Below are 18,051 nucleotides of genomic sequence, written 5' to 3' on the forward strand. Positions count from 1 at the left end.
GGCCTCAGACGATGCAGGAGTGACAATGGTGTGAGAAAAAGCCTTCGAACAGCCTGAGATCTCCTCTGCCTCATCCTCCCCCAGAATGAGGGGCGTCACCTGTACCCAAGGGCAAGAGTAGCAAGGGTAGGTCATCTGTAAGTCCCCTGCCCCCAAACAGTTCCCTGCACAGCCCAGCAGTTACACAGATGTGCAGGGCTAAGGTGACCCACAGCTTGATGTTGAAACCAGCCTGGCCAGGCCACACACCAGGGCACTCATGTCTCTCACACACCGCCACGTCCCACCAGACAGGACACTTCAAGTACAGCAGCAAGTGTCGAAGCCCCCACAGATGCTCTATGGTGCATGGCCTTTCCCAAGGCATGTAGCAGCTTTCCCAAGGCCACCTCTTCTCCTGGTAGGGCCTGTGGCCCACCTCTGCCTGGTGGTCTGCTCCCCCTTTAAGATCTCGGATAGAGCTGTACAGCCTGGTCCCAATGCTGAAGAAATGGGGCAGGGTCTGGGAAAGCCATGAGGTATTGCATGAGAAGGGCTTCAAGGATGGGCAGAGCATGGGGAGAGCAGGTCCTCCAGATCTCAGCACACAGTCACAGAGACATTGGAGGCTCCACAAGGTGATTCTGTGTATTTTTGAAAGTTGTTGTAATCGTGTTATTCCTGGAAGGAACATGTTATTTCTGTTTTCCATCTTACTTCGAACTTTGGGCTCTGTGGGGCACATCCCGGAGCAGACACTCTAAGAGACAGGCCTTCAGGAAACCCCGAAGAAGCTTTGTGCAGCAGGGAAATCCAGAAAGCAAAGAGCAGCAGCAAAGAAGTATTGCCCAAACAGCAACAATCTCCTACATTGCCCATCAGCTCACCAGAGCCACTGGGCACAATATCCACATAACCCACGGTGAAAACAAGGGAACACAAGACCTCAGCTCAGCATGGATCCCACAGCACAATAATGCCAACTACCTCCCACAGGGATACCCGCAAAGCAGAGCTGTGCTCTCACCCAGGTCTCTGGTCCCCACTCTCCTGCTGCCCAAAGTCTCCAGGGAACAACCTGGAGCGTCTGGCCCTCCTGTGGTGGCTCTGGGTCACCTCCAGGGTGAGGGACAATGGCAAATCTAAGATGTTTCAACCTCCTCCCCATTCCTTGTCCATTCAGAAAGCTCCAAGGTCAGAGAAGGGAAGGGAAAATGCTTGTTCTTAGCACATCTGAAACGTCTGTGCTTGGTCTGCCCTCCTCTAGCAGTGACACATGACACTCCAGCATTGGCTCAAGCTTCAGCTAAATCCTAGGTGCAAGGCAAGAAAGGGATTTTCCCTCCTTGGGCTAATTTGGCCATCAGTGGATGCTGAAGGAAGCAGAAGATTAAGACAAACAGGTAGGATATTTCTGCTGAGTGTCCAGTCCTGTGTCCCAAGTCCCTGGGCCTGGACTTGGCTGAAAAAGTCACACGCATCGATGTCTCAACAGCTTTCCTGCCTGGCACACAGGCTGGGAAGGCAGAGACCCAGCCTAACCACAACCCTCAGCATGACGTTGCCTTCTCCTTTACAGACAGGCTTCGTCCCTCCCTTCACATGCCCACATGGAGAACTCCTGCCTGCCTGTGCTGCCCTGGAATCCAGAACACCACCACTGAGGCAAGCATGCTGTGTGGCCAGTTTGAAGCCCACCCAAAGAATGTCTGGAGGAGAGATCCTTTGCCAGTTCCAAGACAGAGACCTCTGCCATTGCAGAAATCATGTTTCCCTCTCTGCTTCTGCAGCCCCAGAACATGGACTTTGAAGAGCTGAGTGAGCTGCTAGAGCCACGCAGGCTTCCCTGGGGACCAGCTGGACAGAGAACTCTCCCATCAGTGGGCAGCTTTCAGCTTCAGCAAACCTCAGACCTTCACCCCTTTAGGCAACATGGCAATTCTCTTTCTGACCGCCTCTGAGACATGACTTTGGCAACTCTTGAACCCCAAATGTGTCTGTGTGTGGCATGTCTCCCTGAGAAGATACACCAGCATCTTCTGAACTTGCAGGGCTGTGAGAAGCCCAGCTGTGGCCTGAGGGCCTGTCCTGGCTTTAGCTGGGACAGAGTTAGCTCTTCTTTTTAGCAGCTAGAAGAGCTCCGTGTTTTGGTTTTACTCAGAGGCTCGCTCTGAGAAGAATGCTGATAGCAAGCTGATGTTTGTGGTTGGACGTGAGACTCCAAGGGCTTTTCAGTGTGCCGGAGTGCAGAAGCACGGCGGGATAAGGGGGGAGCATGGTTGGGACAAGGGGGACACGATTCCCCTTGTGATTTGTGGTGGAACTTAAGATTGAGGCCAAACTGGCCAATCAGCATTCCATATCATGCAGCGTCATGCCCAGTATAACAGTGAGGGGCAGCCGGACAGACGGGCTTTTGCGCTTTGGCTCTTTCGTGCTTGCTGCGCTTTTGCTCTATTGCCTTTTTTCTCTCTCTCCCAGCACTCCCACTCTCGGAGCACTCTCTCTCTCTCTCTCTCTCTCTCTCTGCCCCTCTCTATTTCGGGGCCTCGCGTTCGTCCGGGACTGCAGCTTCGGGACAAGACGGGCTGCGGATTAGAGGGGGTGGTGAGCATCTACACTCTGTATTAAATCATCTGTATTAAATTGTTCTTATCTCAACCCACGGGTATCCCGTTTATCTTTTAATTCTCTCCCTCGTTCCTGGGGGTGGGGGAGGGGGAGTGACCGGCTGTGTGGTTTCGGTTGCTGGAGCGGCCTAACCCACGACAGTGCCCCAAGTTGGGCCAGTGCAGAACAACCTCCTCTTGGTCCTTGCAGAACTGGAACACAGTAAGGGTCACAGTTTGATGTCTTTCCACTGTGGCAGAGGTGTGGAGTCCCAGGTCTGCCTGACTCAGAAGACTCTCCTCATTCCCACCCATCAGCTAGTTACACACATTGCAAAGATCCGCCCCTGAGCCTTCTCTTCCCCAGGCTGAACGTTTCCAGCCCTCGGCATTTCCACTACCTCTCCTTGCTCCTCCCCAGTCCTCTTTCCCCCACCTTTTGAGCCTTTCCCTAAGCATTCCTTAATAAGTGTTGCATATCCTACCAGACTCCTCCTCAAACAGCCACAATCCTCATGTTCCTGGTGTCAATTCCTTTAACCTGCAAATCTCAGCCTCCTCAAATATTGATAATCCTCATGCTCACCTTCTTACTTCTGGTCACCTACAAAGCTCAGCCTCTCTCATTTCAAAGCTGCACGGCCAGTTCCCTAGCGGCCCATCAATTAGAGCCTGAGGAGCTCTGGTCTCCTTCTTCACTTACTGAGAAACTCTTGTCTCTGTGTGCTTCGCTTATCACTTTCCCTTATATTATTTATTGCCTTTTAAAGCAAAAGGGACTTCATCTAACAGTCTTAGTGAACCAGCTGCTCTCACATTCCACAGGCCTTTACAGTGGCCTCTACTGAAGTTCCTCAGGTGAGCGAGTTCCTGAAGATGCTGAAGGGTCCCTGTCCCCAGGGAAAACTTAGTAAATCTCTTTCTGCCTCACTTCTCAGTGAACTTCTCAGCAGGAACCTGGCATCCCTTGAGGCTGTGGTCAGTATGTCAACCCCATGCTTCTACCCCGGCACTCAACTCCAAAGGTTCTGAATCCTGTCCAACAAGCTCATAGTCTCAACGCCAAGCCACTGTGAGGAGCTCTTGGAGGTGCCTGTGACCTCGACATCCCTTTCTCCTGCGCGTGTGGAGCTTGAACTCCTGAATCCATGGGATGACTTTGTAACGCTAGCAGGAACGTTTTGAAATATCTCTGAAAGCCTGTAGCTGCAGGATGCAGTTTTAAATTGTATTTCTCTGAGCTCTAACCAAGTAACAAAAGATGAACCACCTTCGGGCCGTCCATGTCTAAGTCAAGTTTGGCGTTAGCACCTTCGCACGGCAGTCCCTGTGTTTACGGAGCAGAGGAAAGCACCTGCTCAGGGTTCCCTTGGCCATCCGACGGTCCGTGTGAGCAGCGGCCGGTGGCTGCGGCAGGACCGAGGGCTCCCGGCTGCCCGTGGGCAGGAGGATGTCTGCTGCCCGCCTGCCCGTGCAGAGCAGAAAGGCGCTGCCTTTCTGTACAAAGTACAAAGCACAAGTTGATTTGTAAACTGATTTATGATACCTACATAGAACTAGAAGAATGCATGTAGCTATCAAGGTCTAGATTAATGAAGATGAAGAAAGCCAACCGTAACGGTTTCGTAATGGTCTATGGGTACCTGCCAGAAACCGTGAACTTAAGCAAAAGGTAATTCCGGCAGGGGGAGATCGCGACCACCGACTCACAGACCACCTACCTATATTGCACCCCAGACTCATTTCTTGATGATTCTAACTTTGATGGCACAAAATCAGAAAAGGGAGGAGAATATGCTAATGATTTTTGGGAATTTGTATGTTTATGTATGATTTCCTAATGGATTTGCATATGTCAGCTCTATATAAGAAGTTTGACTTCGGTGCAAGGTGCGCACGCTAGGAGGAGATATCCCCCGTGCACCCGGCGCCGTAATAAAGTGTCTGCTTATCTACATCCCATTGGTGTTGATAAGCTTCTTATTCCGGATTTTCGGTAACAACTGTGTCTGTGGCATGCCGAAGCCCTCTGCAGCCCTGAAGGGCAACCAAAAGCAGGACCTGAAATGTCCAAGGGACTCTAGACACAGCAGAGTGAAGAATATTGAGGGTTAAGGTTTTCTATCAACGCTGCCTAGAGCCCTCTGAGATAAACAGGGGCATGCAAAGCCTCCAGAAGGGATGACAGAGCAGACTCACATCACTAGGTAGAGGCATGCCCATACTGGAACAGCAGTAGGAAAACAACCAAGTACCCTGGGCTTTCGCAGGTGAAACTGATGATGTTTCATGAGCAGCAGATTCCACTTCATAGGGTGGGATCCAGCTGGAAGGTCAGCACCCTCCAGCTGAGCTTCCACATGCAGTGCTGGGGTGGGATTGCCTGAGAACAGGTCCCCAGAAACATTCCTGTTGCCCATGGCAGGAAACAAGACTACTGAGATGTGATGATCAGCTGTTGGACAGAGAAACCAGCATGGACTCAGGGACATAGGGGTTCCTTCTACTGAGCACTGGTGATTTCCCTGAGAAGAAGAAGAGATGGGAGAAAGACTGGGACCACTCTCTGGCAGTAGATAAATGCAGGAAAGGGTTTGAACAAAGAATCTTGTTCAGTATCTGACTGGTGGGTCTTTTTTACTTTCTGATGTGCAGATGCAGGAAAAAGAAGGGCTCTTCCCTCCTTGGGCTACTATGGCCACATAGTAAAACCATAGGAACAGCTGTGCCTCATACCACAAGCCTTATTCTCCAGCTGTGGCCATCACTGGAGGCACAGGGAAAGGGACCAAGAAGACAAGCTGACAGGTTACTAGCCCTGAGCACTCACTCCAGTGTACCAGCTATTTTAAGCAGAGGGCATTTTACAAGCCTGGTTTGGCTTGTTTATGGTGTAGCCTCCAGTGGATCTGCCCCAAGTCAGGTGTCTTGGACTCTTTTCATCATCAAAGACCCTGAGTCTAGAGGCAGCTGTAACAGTCATGCTGGCATGTGCTTCACAGCAGCACAGGCTGGGCAGGCAGAGGCCCAGCCTCACCACAGCGCCCAGGTGTTGCTGCTGGGCAGGCTGAGCTCAGGGCTACATGCAAGCAGTGGCAGGGAGGGAACTGCTCCTCAGAGCAGCCCCCATGTTTCTGAGCAGTGCTGCAAGCTGTGGGCACCAGTGTGGGCTCAGTGCACAGAAATAGGCAGCGCTGTCCTGGAGCTCAGCATCCTGCACATGCAGCACCACCTGGGAGTCCTCTGCAGACAGCACGGAGGAGAATCTCCCTGAATCCTCGCGAGCGCTGGACCTGGTCACCCACAGCAGCATGTGAGGGGACTGGTTTGGGAGCTGCTGGTACCAGAAAATGTAGGAATTGGAATAGCTGGTGGAGAAATTGCAGTGCAGAGTTGCACTGTGTCCCACCTGAATGGTCATTTCTGCTGGGAACTGGAGCACAGAGTCCTTCTGGGCATGACCTGTGAAGCCAGAAAGAGCTTTCAGCTTTGCTTGCCTGTGTACTTGCCCGTTTATCACTTCATAATCTTAATGTTCCCACTTTCCACCTCACTTTTCCCAGCCTCTGAAAGGCTGAACTACTTGTCCCTGCACACCTCTTTCCCAGGATCTTACCCCTCCTCACCCCTCAGATTATCCTCCTTTTCAGCCATGCTCACTGGAATTTCCATCCATAGATTCTCTCCATATCTGCCTCTGAGTTATGTTAACAGCTGATCTCTCCTTCAGCAGCCGAAGACATGAGCTGTTCCTCTCCCACCTCTGACCTTATCTTTTCGCTGTAAAAATTCCTCCATATGACACACCACATCTTCTGCTCTTACCCTCTCCTTGTATGGCATTTTAGGTTTTCTTGCACTGAGTTAGCCATCTATGTTTGTCCTCCAAGATTTATGACCATCCCTACAGCGACTGGCAGCATTGTAATCAACGCATCTAGGAGAGAAGCTCTTACCTGCCTCATCACTCCATTCCCTAACATCTTTCCCTCTTTAGGCTTCATCTCTATTAACAGCACACTCAGAAATGCTCAGAACCTGCATATTTAAGGTGAGGTTTTGTTCCTCCTTTGATTCCCATTACTCTTGACATCTCCCAGATTACTTGACATACCCATCTGCAGCTCCTGCTTTTCCAGATCCTCCAGGGAGTCAGGACTCACAGCTCCTCCCTTCCACCACCAGCTGCAAAACCCCTTGCCTCATTCTCCCCAGTCTGAAAGTCACATCTCACCAAAGTCAGCCAGTACCACCAGGGCTGCCAGCAAAATCAGGACCATGTTGCGCTCTCTGTTCACAGGGTGCCCAGGGACCTGCCAGCATGAGGAAGCTGATACTTGCAACTTCACCTCTCCTGCCTCTGCCAGATCAAAGAGGCCTCCAAAGCACAGCCCAGAGGGTGGAGCCAAACTCTCTCCCTGCTGCTCCTTATAGGCCTCTCTGGGTCTGTTCCCCAACCTCTAACACAAGGCTCTCTAGAGAAGTGTTGAACTCGTGCTTTAAGTTCTGTCCATCAGAGGGACAGGCAGCCATTGCAAACTTCTCCTGACATCAACCACCCACCTAGCTGCCACAACAGTCCCCTGCTGAGGCAGGGAAGGTGTCTGTGCCTTTCCTCTCTGCCTCAGAAGCCTGTGAACATGGACTGTCACAGCTGTGTCAGCTCCTACAGCCACCCAGGCCTCCCTGGGCACTGGGCTTTGCTCAGCACCCCATGCCCACAGGCCTCCTTCTATGTCTCAGCCACCTCAGATTTGTTTCCCTGGAGGGCGACTTGGCAGATCTCTTTGTGGCTTACCCTGAGTTCTGAATTTGAGGCTCAGATGAGTCTTTCAGCAAGTGCCCAGCAAAAGTGTCTGTCCTGATATTCCCTTCAACACCAGTGTCTCTCAATGTGAAGTTAAGGGGAGTCCTGTGCAACAAGCTCTATGTCCCAAACACCAGCCACTGTGTGTCTGTGACCATCAGTGTCTCCTTCTCCTGTTGGTGCCAAGGTAGAACTGCTGGCTCTACAGGATGCCTTTCCAAGGGCACCAGAATCATCTGGGAATTGGAGGGGAGAGTGGAGAATTCTATTTGCAGTCGTGTTTCTGAGCCTATTTACAAAGTTACCAGCAAGGAAGAACTTCTGGTTGTGGTTTCCAAGCCACGGCTTCTGCCAGCACTGACTCAGTTGGGTCTTTCTGTTCTAGCAGTGCCCGGCTGCGCTAGTGGGTGAAAGAGATCCCCAGCCCCTGCCCGGTGAGCAGCGGCAATGCCCGGTCCGTGCGGCAGGACCGAGCCTGGAGCCGCCGAGGGGGGAACTCCCGGGGCTGCGGGGCCCCGTCGGTGCCGGTGCCGACGGCAGAAGCGGGGCCGGGGCCGGGCGGGGCCGGGCGGGGCGAGGCGGCCCCGGCGGGCGGAGCGGCAGCGCCCCCTGGCGGGCCCGGCCGGGGCTGCCCCCCCGCCCCCGACACAGCCGCCCGGCCCCGCCCGCCGCGGTTCGTGCCCGGCCGCAGCCCCGGCTCCTCTCCCCGTGTCTCCCAGCGCGCAGTAATACACCGCCGCGTCCCCGCGCCGGGGCCGGGCGAGCCACAGGGCGCTGGACCGGCGGTCTGGCAACACCGACAGCCGCCCCGGCGGCTCCGGCACCTCCTTGGACCCTTTAATGCTGCTCACGAGGAATGCGGGGCCTCGGCCCGGGAGCTGCCGGTACCAGTGGATGAAGTCGGTTAACTGTATGTTGGGGTGTGAGCAGTTGATGCTGATGCCGGTGCCCTCGGTGGTCTCTGCCGACGGCTCCTGCTGCACCTGGGCTCTGCCCACAGCCGCTGCCGAGAAAGGAGAAGGAAAGGCCAAAGATCACCAAAGATCACCCAGCTCTGATGGCTCCTTTCCCAGATAAATCGTTAGGAACAGTGACAGTGAGACAGAGCTGGAATGGAATGAATGGAGACATGGCCATCAACAGGGGTGGAGGGTGATCCCGGTGTGAGTGTGTGGAGCAAGGGGTAAAGGCTGGGAGGGAAACTGAAATTGATTCGTGCAGAGAACGAACGTCAGGTGCATGGATTGATGGACGGAGGGAGGGAGGGAGGGAGGGAGGGAGGCAGAGGAGAGAGGATTGTCTGGTGTGTTATAGTGAGGGATGGAAGAAAGGAAAGGCGGACGGGAGAGGGCAGAAAGGAAAACGACAGGGAAGAGTTTGCAGAGGCTCCCCCGGGGAATACCCTGGCACGGCCCCGGCCCCATGCAGCCCCCGCCAGCCCCGCGCACCCAGCAGCACCGCGGCCAGCCCCGCCAGCCCCGCGCCCCGGCACCGCCGCATCCCGCCGCTCCGCCGCCCGCGCCTCGCTGCCCCCCGCCAGCCCCGGCTCTCTGCTCCGGCACCGCCGCCTCCTCTCCGCCGCCTCCTCTCCTCTCCGCCGCCGCCAGCTCCGCCCCGGGGCTGAGCCCTGCGCCGGCGCCGCTCGGGGCTCGCCCGGGCTCCCGCTGCTCAGCGGCTCTGCACGGGCACCACTTGCTCGCCCGGCAAATGCCCTCGGCCCGGCCCGCAGCAAGAAGCAGCCTGCACAGCGCCAGCTGCACACGGGACAGCTGCAGAGCCTTGGCCCAGCCCTTAACACCTCCCAGGATGGAGATGGCACGCTGTCCCTGGGACACCCATTCCAATTCCTGTTTCTTTTAGCCTGTCGCTAATCAGATTTCTCCAAATCCCAGTTCCTTGTCACTTTCCACATCTCTTATTGCTGAGAAATTCCATCCTCTCTGCCTCTTCTGATTGAGTAATTGTAGAAAGCAAGAAGGTCTTCCCTGAACCATCTCTTCTCGAAGATCGACAGGCCCATTTCTTGCAGCTTCTCCTTAGCATGTCATGTTTGACAGTGCTCTAACGCCCTTGATTGAGTTTGTTGGAGTTGTTTCAGCACGTTCATATATTTCTTGGACTGAGGAGCCCCAACCAAGATACAACACACCAGATGTGATCTCAAATAGAACCAAGGGACATAGACACTATCCAAGCTGAACAACTCCACCTCTCTCAGCCATTCTTCATGGGAGAGGTGTTTCAACCCTCTGAACATTTGATGGCCCTCCTCTGGACCTGCTCTAACAGATTCTACAGACTTTTCCCACAGTCGGTGAAGAGGCAGCAGCTCACACACAGGATTTATCCTGTCCCAAAGTAGATGTGCATGGGAAATGAGATGAATCATCTTCCTGGAGACACTGATCCTGCAATTGACCAGCCATGGCCTCTCAACGTCCCAGCAAGCACAAGCTCACAGCAGGGCCGGCATACCTGGTCACATGTGCAGGGCTTGCCTCATCATGCCAACAGAAGTGAAGCCACAGACTGACCCACCAGAGCCTACAAGCACCTCCACCCCGTGGCTAAACCCCATATCCATGTCCATGGTACTGAGGGACAGACAGAGAGCGTGGAAAGGGCTTTTGTGTGGGTGAATGGGCTCAAGCCGGGCACGTTACAATCATCAGCTGCACTTCCCAATCTGTCTGTGCACAGATATGTCTTCCCTCTGCCATCCTAAATCCCTGGACAATCACATGCAGACGATGACTCTGTCAAGTCCAACATCCGTGCAGTGGCCCTGGGCAAGGTAGTCAGCCTCTCTTTGGGTGTCTTGAGTCTTCTCAATTAATTCTAGATGACCAGAGGTCTAGATTTTTGTGTGTGTACGTGTTCGTGTGTGTTGTCTAAGCCAGCTCTTTAGTCTGTTTTGAGTATCCTTCCCTGGACATCCTTTTCCAGCAGGTGAGATGAGTCCTTTGCCCATGCTGATGTGTTTTGCACCGGAAATGCTTGGGCCTCTCATCCTATAACACAAAAGATGCCTTCACTGGGGAATGTGCCTGGCATAAAGCGGGAAAGGAAAAGGCAGCAATTCAGGAAGCCAAAACACAGCCCATGGCGTTAGCTGGGATGTTTTGCATTCAAGAGGAGCTTGTCAGAAAATCATCACCTCTCCAAGGGATGCCTCTGGCAGCCTGGGGCAGTAGAGGTCCATGATAAAAGCCAGCCCAGGTCCTCACTCCCTCATCCACTTCTCGTGCCTCCTTCTCCTTGGGAGTCAGGTGTGTCTGAAGCCTCTTCTCCTTCTCTGCTTTCTCTAAAGGGAGCTCTCACTCCAGTGGACCTCTCAGCTGACACTGGCTTTGTGCTGTGCCAGATCTTGGGGCTGCCTGTCACGGGAGAGGGAAGTGGGGAGAAGGTTTGTCATGGAGGGAAGCTGGGACTGTACTGAGGCGGCTTCTGGGTTTAAGGGCTCAGCAGCAGCCACATAGGAGCTGGTGGATCTTTCTGGGTCCTGACAGAATGAGGCCAAGAAGCCCACATAAATCTCTGCACATCCTTCACCTCCAGGCCCTGCATGTTCTTTGACTCCCTCCTGGTGTGGTGACAGGCTGCTCCTCCTGCATCTCCATGTTTTGCTTCCTCCCTGCCCTCTCTCCCAGGTGCACCTCCAGACCCAGAGACATGTCCTGCTATGATCAGTGCCGTCCCTGCCAGCCCTGTGGCCCGACCCCCCTGGCCAACAGCTGCAATGAGCCCTGCGTCAGGCAGTGCCAGAACTCCACCGTTGTCATCCAGCCCTCTCCTGTGGTGGTGACCCTGCCCGGCCCCATCCTCAGCTCCTTCCCGCAGAACACTGTTGTGGGCTCCTCCACCTCTGCTGCTGTTGGCAGCATCCTCAGCTGTGATGGCGTGCCCATCACCTCTGGGTCGCTTGACCTCTCCTGCATTGCCAACCGCTACTGTGGCAGCAGATGCCGACCCTGCTAAAGATGCTGACAACGGCTCTGAACAAGGACCCTCAGGAACTCCGAACATGGCGCTGGATAAAGGATCAAACCTCCTGCCAGTGTTTTAAGAGATGCTGATCATCTCTGGCTTGCCCTGCAAGGACAGACTGGAAGGGGTCAGCCTGTGCTCTCTGACAACATGGCCAATATCTGCCTTTCTTATATCCCACTCACCCTTTTTCTTGCTTTTCTTTGTGGTCTTGTTCTCCCCTCCAAGACTTCTGTGATGAGCCCAGAAACAATCCTGGAGTGACCTGCTCGCCTGTCTGCTTTTGTGGGGCAGGTTGAGTGGAAAAGGAGAAGAGATGTTCCTGCTTCTCCCCACACTGGGGACCTCCACCTCATTTCCTTCTGTAAACTCACTAAAAATTTTTTGCAACCTGGCCTGTGTCCCTTCGATGGTCTTTCCGTCTGCATACTGACTGCTGATGAAGAAAGTCTTTGCTTTGGAGAGGAAATAGGTTGGGGCACAGGGGCATTCTTCATCACTCCTGGAGGCATTGGAGGGTGGGACACACGGCAGTGAGTCCTCTTTCAGGCACTGCCTCTTGAAGCTGAGGAGGACAACCCTAGTTACTCCACAGCCAATGGTTGTCAGTCCTTACCTTGATTCCTTTCTGCTCACAAATTGCTCCGTGGCCATGGAGCACATCCTGTTACTAGGAATTCTGACAACTGCTGTTCTCCAGAGAGGAACTGTGGGCATGTGGGAGGCCAGAAGGAGATCAGCAGTCCCACAGGTTCTTGGGGAACAGTGGTCCTCTTGCTTTGGGTAGAGGTGTGCTGGGGAAAGAGGATGAGAAGATGATGTTCACAATGGATAGTATGTATGGGGAATGGGTAAACAGCTTTGGGAATGGCTCACAGTTCTTACTCCACCAGCTGATCTAGGAGCTATGGTCAGCACACCTGGGCACGGACAGCAGGGACAGCTTCCCTCTGCAGCCGTATTACCCCTCAGCACAGCATCTGGCAATGCCCACCTTTGTTCTTGTGTTTCTTGAGCATGGCCTTGGCCTGGGCCCCAGCCCCACCTCTGATCCTGGCACTGAGACCTCCTACACGTCTGTGGCCTAGATTATGGGAACAAACAACAGATGCTTCTGAGGTAGACTTATGGGAGATGGTCTGAGGCTGCCCACTTCCTGTTATGTCTCAGCAGAGCCCTACACCAGGGAAATATTTCTCGTCCCTTACCCCAGGGACTGGCTCCCTGGGGCCCGTGTTTCCCCAAGACCAGTGAGTGTGGCGGTGAATACACAGCCTCATAACCAGCCTGGAGAGCACCGGCTAGTGAATTTCTTAGCACATCAGAACTACGCAGGGTGTTTTGTCTCATGTGGTTACCCTCCAAACTGTTCTCTCTTTCCTGAGAGCATCACAGCCTTTCTAAAACACAAGGCTATGGATATTGCTTTCCAGAGCAAGCAACTGCAGCACCCTCCCTCCGTGGCCTGTGGATACCAGTGCATTTTTTCCTACATCACCGTAACGAGGGATTACCTTTTGAACAGATTTTAATACTGTATTTTAACAATCCAGTACAAAACGATCACCTGGTGATGTGTTTTGTAATAGGACTCCATGACCACAGCTCCTTAAAATAGATTTCAGAAGATGCAGGCCAGCATCTCTCTTAGCAATTTTCATAAATATAGTCTGTAAATAAAACTTGCAACTCAACTGCAAAACCAAGCGTATTTAAAAGAGTATTTGAAGGGCTATTTAAAAAACTCAACCTTTTGTTTCAATAGACACGTACAGACAGCAAAGTTTAAAGATTGCACCGGTAGAAATCCCCCATGGCAATGGGAGGATTGGACTAGATGACCTTTAAAGGTCCTTTCCAACCTAAACCATCCTATGATTCCTTGATGCTATGAATAGTTGAGTTTCAACAGTAAACTTTACAAGGTGTGCCACTAAGTTTTAGGGATCTTTGTCTTCCTAAGTGGTGTGTCTGATGCTTCTTTGTCATCTCAGTCACTTCTTGCAGTTCCTACAGTCCAGACATCTCAGTCTCTTCCTTGCAGAGACCACAGTTGTCGTATGATCGTATGATCCATGACAGAAAACTGAACATTCGTTGCAGCCACAGCCTCCCTAAAACATTGGAGATTTCAGGTCTTTGATGGGCTACAAGTGTGAAGGACACTTTGGACTAAATGAAGCAGGATGGACCCCTTAGTGCCATCTCCTTTGTATACAAAACTTCCCAGGTTTTCCCAAGAAGAAATATCCTTGTGCTAGTTGACCTAGGAGCACTTGCATGTTCTTCCAATACCGTAGATGTGCATTTTTGATCACTTTCCTGAACAGCAGGGCTGGAGTCCTCCAGAGTCTCCCAGGACTGTTCCATCTCTGTCTTGTGTTTTCCTGGAAAAGGAGGAACTTTTGTCAGTCGGTGAGCAGTTGCAAGTGAGCTGGCTGTGCCGCACCAGAGCAGGTGAAAGGGAGATAGACAGGATTTTCTCTGGCAGCTTGAAGAGCCCCAGACCCCAGCTGCAGTGGAGAAGCAGGCAGTGTATTCCCCTAGTCCTAAAGTAAGTGAAACCTCTGGGCAAGGGGAAGGGAAGGATAGAAGGAAAAGGAACGAAAGACTATTTGAGAATCCATAAAAAGAGAAAAGAGAAGAGAAGAGAAGAGAAGAGAAGAGAAGAGAAGAGAAGAGAAGAGAAGAGAAGAGAAGAGAAGAGAAGAGAAGAAGAGAAGAGAAGAGAAGAGAAGAGAAGAGAAGAGAAGAGAAGAGAGAGGAGAGGAGAGGAGAGGAGAGAAGAGGAGAGAAGAGAAGAGAAGAGAGAAGAGAGAAGAGAAGAGAAGAGAAAGAGAAGAGAAGAGAAGAGAAGAGAAGAGAAGAGAAGAGAAGAGAAGAGAAGAGAAGAGAAGAGAAGAGAAGAGAAGAGAAGAGAAGAGAAGAGAAGAGAAGAGAAGAGAAGAGAAGAGAAGAGAAGAGAAGAGAAAAGAGGAGATTTTCACTTTGAAGGGACCTACATAATCATTTAGTCCCACAGCCTGACAACTCCAAGGCTGTCCAAAAATTAAAGTGCATTATCGAGGGCATTGTCTTATTTCTCTTAAACACTGACAGGCACGGGGCATCGACCGCCTCTCCAGAAAGCTTGTTCCAGTCTTTGACCATTCTCTTGCTAAAGAAATGCTTCCTAATGTTAATTTGAATCTCCCCTGATGCAGCTTTGAACCTTTCCCAAGTGTCCTGTCACTGGATGCCAGGGAGAAGAGATCAGCATCTCCCTCTCCAATTCCCCTCCTCAGCAAACTGTAGAGAGCAATGAGGTCATCCTCATTGCGTGCAGAACCCACCATTTTGACTTGTTAAATTTCATTGTGTTAATCTTAGCCCAGTGCTCCAGTCTCTCTAGGTCCCCTTGCAGGACCTCTTGTCCCTCGAGACAGTCAACAGCACCTCCCAGTTTGGTCCCATCAGCCAAATTGCTCCTGGTGCATTATAGTCCTGCATCCAGATCGTTGAGAAAAGTAGTGAACGGAAGTGTCCCCAGAATTGAGCCCTGAGGAACACCACTGGCGACCGGTCGCCACCCAGATGCAGCCCCATTCACTACAACATCTGTCAGCTTCTTCAGTGCGCTGGTATGAATGCCATCTAGCCCCACGGACTTGTGAACATTCAGATGGTTCAACTGGTCCCTTCCGCTTCAGTGGCCACAAATGGGAAGTCACTCTTCCTGCACTCATGGTACACCGACTCAGAGGACTGAATAGCCCAAGGTCTTTCAGCGTTCTTAAAGACCGAAGCAAAAAAAAAGCCTTGAATGCCTGTCCTACTTCTTCATCCCGCTTAGCCATGTGACCGTCTTTAACAAGTATCCGTCTAAAGTTTTCCTTGGATCTCCGCGTGCCATTAACATACTTTAAAAAGCCTTTCTTGTTGTCTGACAAAACACTGGCCATGTGCAATTCTGACAGCGCTTTGGACTTTTGCATCTTCTCCCTGCACATGTGAACCACAGGTCTGTAGTCTCCCTGTGAAGCCTGACCTTCCTTCCAGAGATCACACAATTTCTTTTTCCTGCTGAGATCCATGAGGTCTTCTGCCACACATGCTACCTCATGACCAAATGGCATTGCCTGCTCCCGTGCTTTTAAAAGGTGGTACTTAAAAACTGACCGCCACTTGAAGGCTTCTAAAAGCAGAGACACAAGGGATAATCCCAGGGTGAAAGCTGGTGAAGTCTAATACGAAGCAGAAGGCTCCTGCACCACTTTGGGCTTGCAACTACCAAAGAGGTTCAGCACCCTCAAATTTAAAGAGGAGCCACATATGTCTTCAAGCCTTGTTTTTTGAACAAGATCGAGAAAAAAGGGCTTAAACAGGCTCACCTCTAGCAGTTGCATGTAGGCAAGGAAGTGTCTACAAGGCATCATCGTGGAGAAGTCCCTAAAACCCTTTCTAGGAAGTCACCATGCTGGGCTGCCTCACTCAAGTGCCTGTACACTAATGCACTCAGTATGGGGAGTAAACACAAGGAGTTAGCGATCTGTGTGCACTTGCAGGGCTACGAGCACGTTGAGCTCACAGAGACAGAGTAGGATGACTTCTGTGACTGATATGTTGCAAGGGAGGGATAGAGGCTGTTTGAGGAGGACGGACTGGAAAGACGAGTAGGGGGACTTTCCCTTCCTCTGAGAGAGCAGCTGGAGTGCATGGAGCTCTGCCTAGGGACGGCTGATGTGCCCACTGAGATCTTGTGGGTAAGCATTAAAGAGATCCCAGGTAAGGGTGACGTTGTAGCGAGTGTCTGCGATAGGCTGCCTGGCCAGGAAGGACCAGCAGAGGAGAACTTCTACAGGCAGATAGGAGCAGCCTCACATTCACAGGTCCCAGTTCTCATGAGGAAATTCAAAAACGGTGGTATCTGGTAGAGGAACAAGACAGGAGAACATAAGCCAGCCGGGAGTTATCTGGGATGCACGGATGACAACTTCATCACCTAAGTGACAGAGGATCAAAGAAAGGCATGTGTTCTGCTGGCCCTCATACCAAGGACATACATATCAAGAAGAATGGGCTTGTTGGGGATGGGAAGATCAAAGGCAGCCTGAGCTGCAGTGACCATGAAATGGTGGAGGTGAGGATCCTGAGGGGAGTGAGAAGAGTAAGGAGCAAGCTAACAGCCTGGGCCTTTAGGACAGCAGACTTTGGTGTCTTTAAAGTCTGCTCAGACAAGTCCTGTGGGATAAAGCCCTGCAGGCAACAGGGGCCTAAGAAATCTGGTGAATAGTCAGGGATCACCTCCTCCAAAATCAAGAGCAGTCCATGCCAATGAGCAGAAAGTCAGGCAAGCATGCCAGGAGGCCTGCCGAGATGAACAAAGAGCTCCTGGCAAAACCAAACCACAAGAAGGAAGCGTACAGAAGGTGGCAGCAAGGACAGGTAACCTGGGAGGAACACACAGGCACTGTCCAAGCATGCAGGAGTGAAGTTCAGAAAGCCAAAGCCCAACTGGAACTGAATCTGGTCAGGCATGTCAAAGGCAAGAAGAAGGGCTTCTGTAAGGACACAGAGGACAAAAGGAAGGCTAGGGGAAATGTGGTGCCACTGCTGAAAGAGTGGGCCTTCTCTGATGCTGCACAGCCTGGTTACACAGGACGTGGAGAGGCTGAGGTGCTGAATGCCTTCTTTACCTCAGCCTTTACAAGCAAGATCAATCTTTAGGAATCCTACGTCCTTGAGACCAGCAGCAAGGGAGATGCATCCTTGGTGGAAGAGGGTAAGTTCAAGGAATACTTAAGCAAACTGGAGGCTTCCCTCAAAGTTTTTGTATTTCTTAGGCAATGGTAAATTAGGTTTTTTGAAGACAAAAATCTTCTCCTCATCAGCTGTGTGTCGTTCGGAGAAGTGATTTTTTCCCTTCAAGCATTGTGCTGTCCACCCCATAATACCCCAATAGTAGAAGAGGGCCCACATAACTTTGATTTTCAGCAGCAATGCAAAAATGGGGGAAATAACCTTTGCAGCCCTCCATACCCATAGCTTGGGGAAGGCTGCTCAGTTTCACGGGTAAAAGACTTAAAGAGTCAATGAAACCCCACAGTGCAGCCCACCTGCGCCCTGCAAGTTGCCACTGGAATGAGGTGGGAGGGAGGGAAAGAGAAAGAAGACATGGCACATCCTCACGCAAGGAAGCCCTCGGGTGACCAGCCAAGGATTGCAGGGCTGGGAGCAGCTGGGCCCCTTCCTGTCAGTGCAGCCACTGGCAACCCCACCAGTGTGCCCCAGGACAACATCACTCACCTGCGCTGCACCCATGCGGCACTTGAGCTGAGTCTCCTGCCAGCACTGTCACATTCCTGCCCCAGAAATCCTGGGGCCTCTCAATCCCAACACTCAGAAGAATCTTCCATGTGGAAGGGTATGGCATAAACCAGGAAATGAAAAGGCGGCATTAGGAAAACCAGCACTCAGCCCGTGTCATTAGCTGGGAGGTTTTCCGTTCATCATGAGCAACTTAGACAATCGTCCCTTTTCTAGAAGCTACCTCTGGGCCTGGGGCAGGTCAGGGCCACCATAAAAGCCAGCCCAACCCCTCGTTCTCTCATCCACTTCTCTCGCTTCCACTTCGGGAACCAGGTGAGTCTGAAGCCCTTTCCCCATGTGGTTTTCTGCTCATGCAGATGT

The 18,051-nt window shown here is 52.1% G+C and overlaps 1 protein-coding gene and 2 pseudogenes across 1 annotated transcript; 1 reads left to right on the forward strand and 2 right to left on the reverse strand.

Moving 5' to 3' along the window:
• LOC104377361 (axonemal central pair apparatus protein HYDIN-like) overlaps positions 1-6,868 on the reverse strand; it is a 177,465-nt pseudogene extending 170,597 nt beyond the window's left edge.
• Positions 6,869-7,757: 889 nt separating this feature from the next.
• LOC147527012 (uncharacterized) lies at positions 7,758-8,895 on the reverse strand. The gene is made up of 2 exons (XM_086626341.1): positions 8,844-8,895; positions 7,758-8,398 (listed from the first exon to the last, which is right to left on the reverse strand). The coding sequence occupies exons 1-2, from the start codon at positions 8,893-8,895 to the stop codon at positions 7,758-7,760; spliced, it is 693 nt and encodes a 230-aa protein (XP_086482467.1).
• Positions 8,896-10,628: 1,733 nt separating this feature from the next.
• On the forward strand, positions 10,629-11,373 carry LOC147527013 (feather keratin Cos1-1/Cos1-3/Cos2-1 pseudogene; annotated as a pseudogene).
• Positions 11,374-18,051: the final 6,678 nt, after the last annotated feature.

The sequence above is a fragment of the Tauraco erythrolophus genome, chromosome 25, assembly GCF_009769465.1.
Source record: "Tauraco erythrolophus isolate bTauEry1 chromosome 25, bTauEry1.pri, whole genome shotgun sequence".
NCBI lineage: Eukaryota > Metazoa > Chordata > Aves > Musophagiformes > Musophagidae > Tauraco > Tauraco erythrolophus.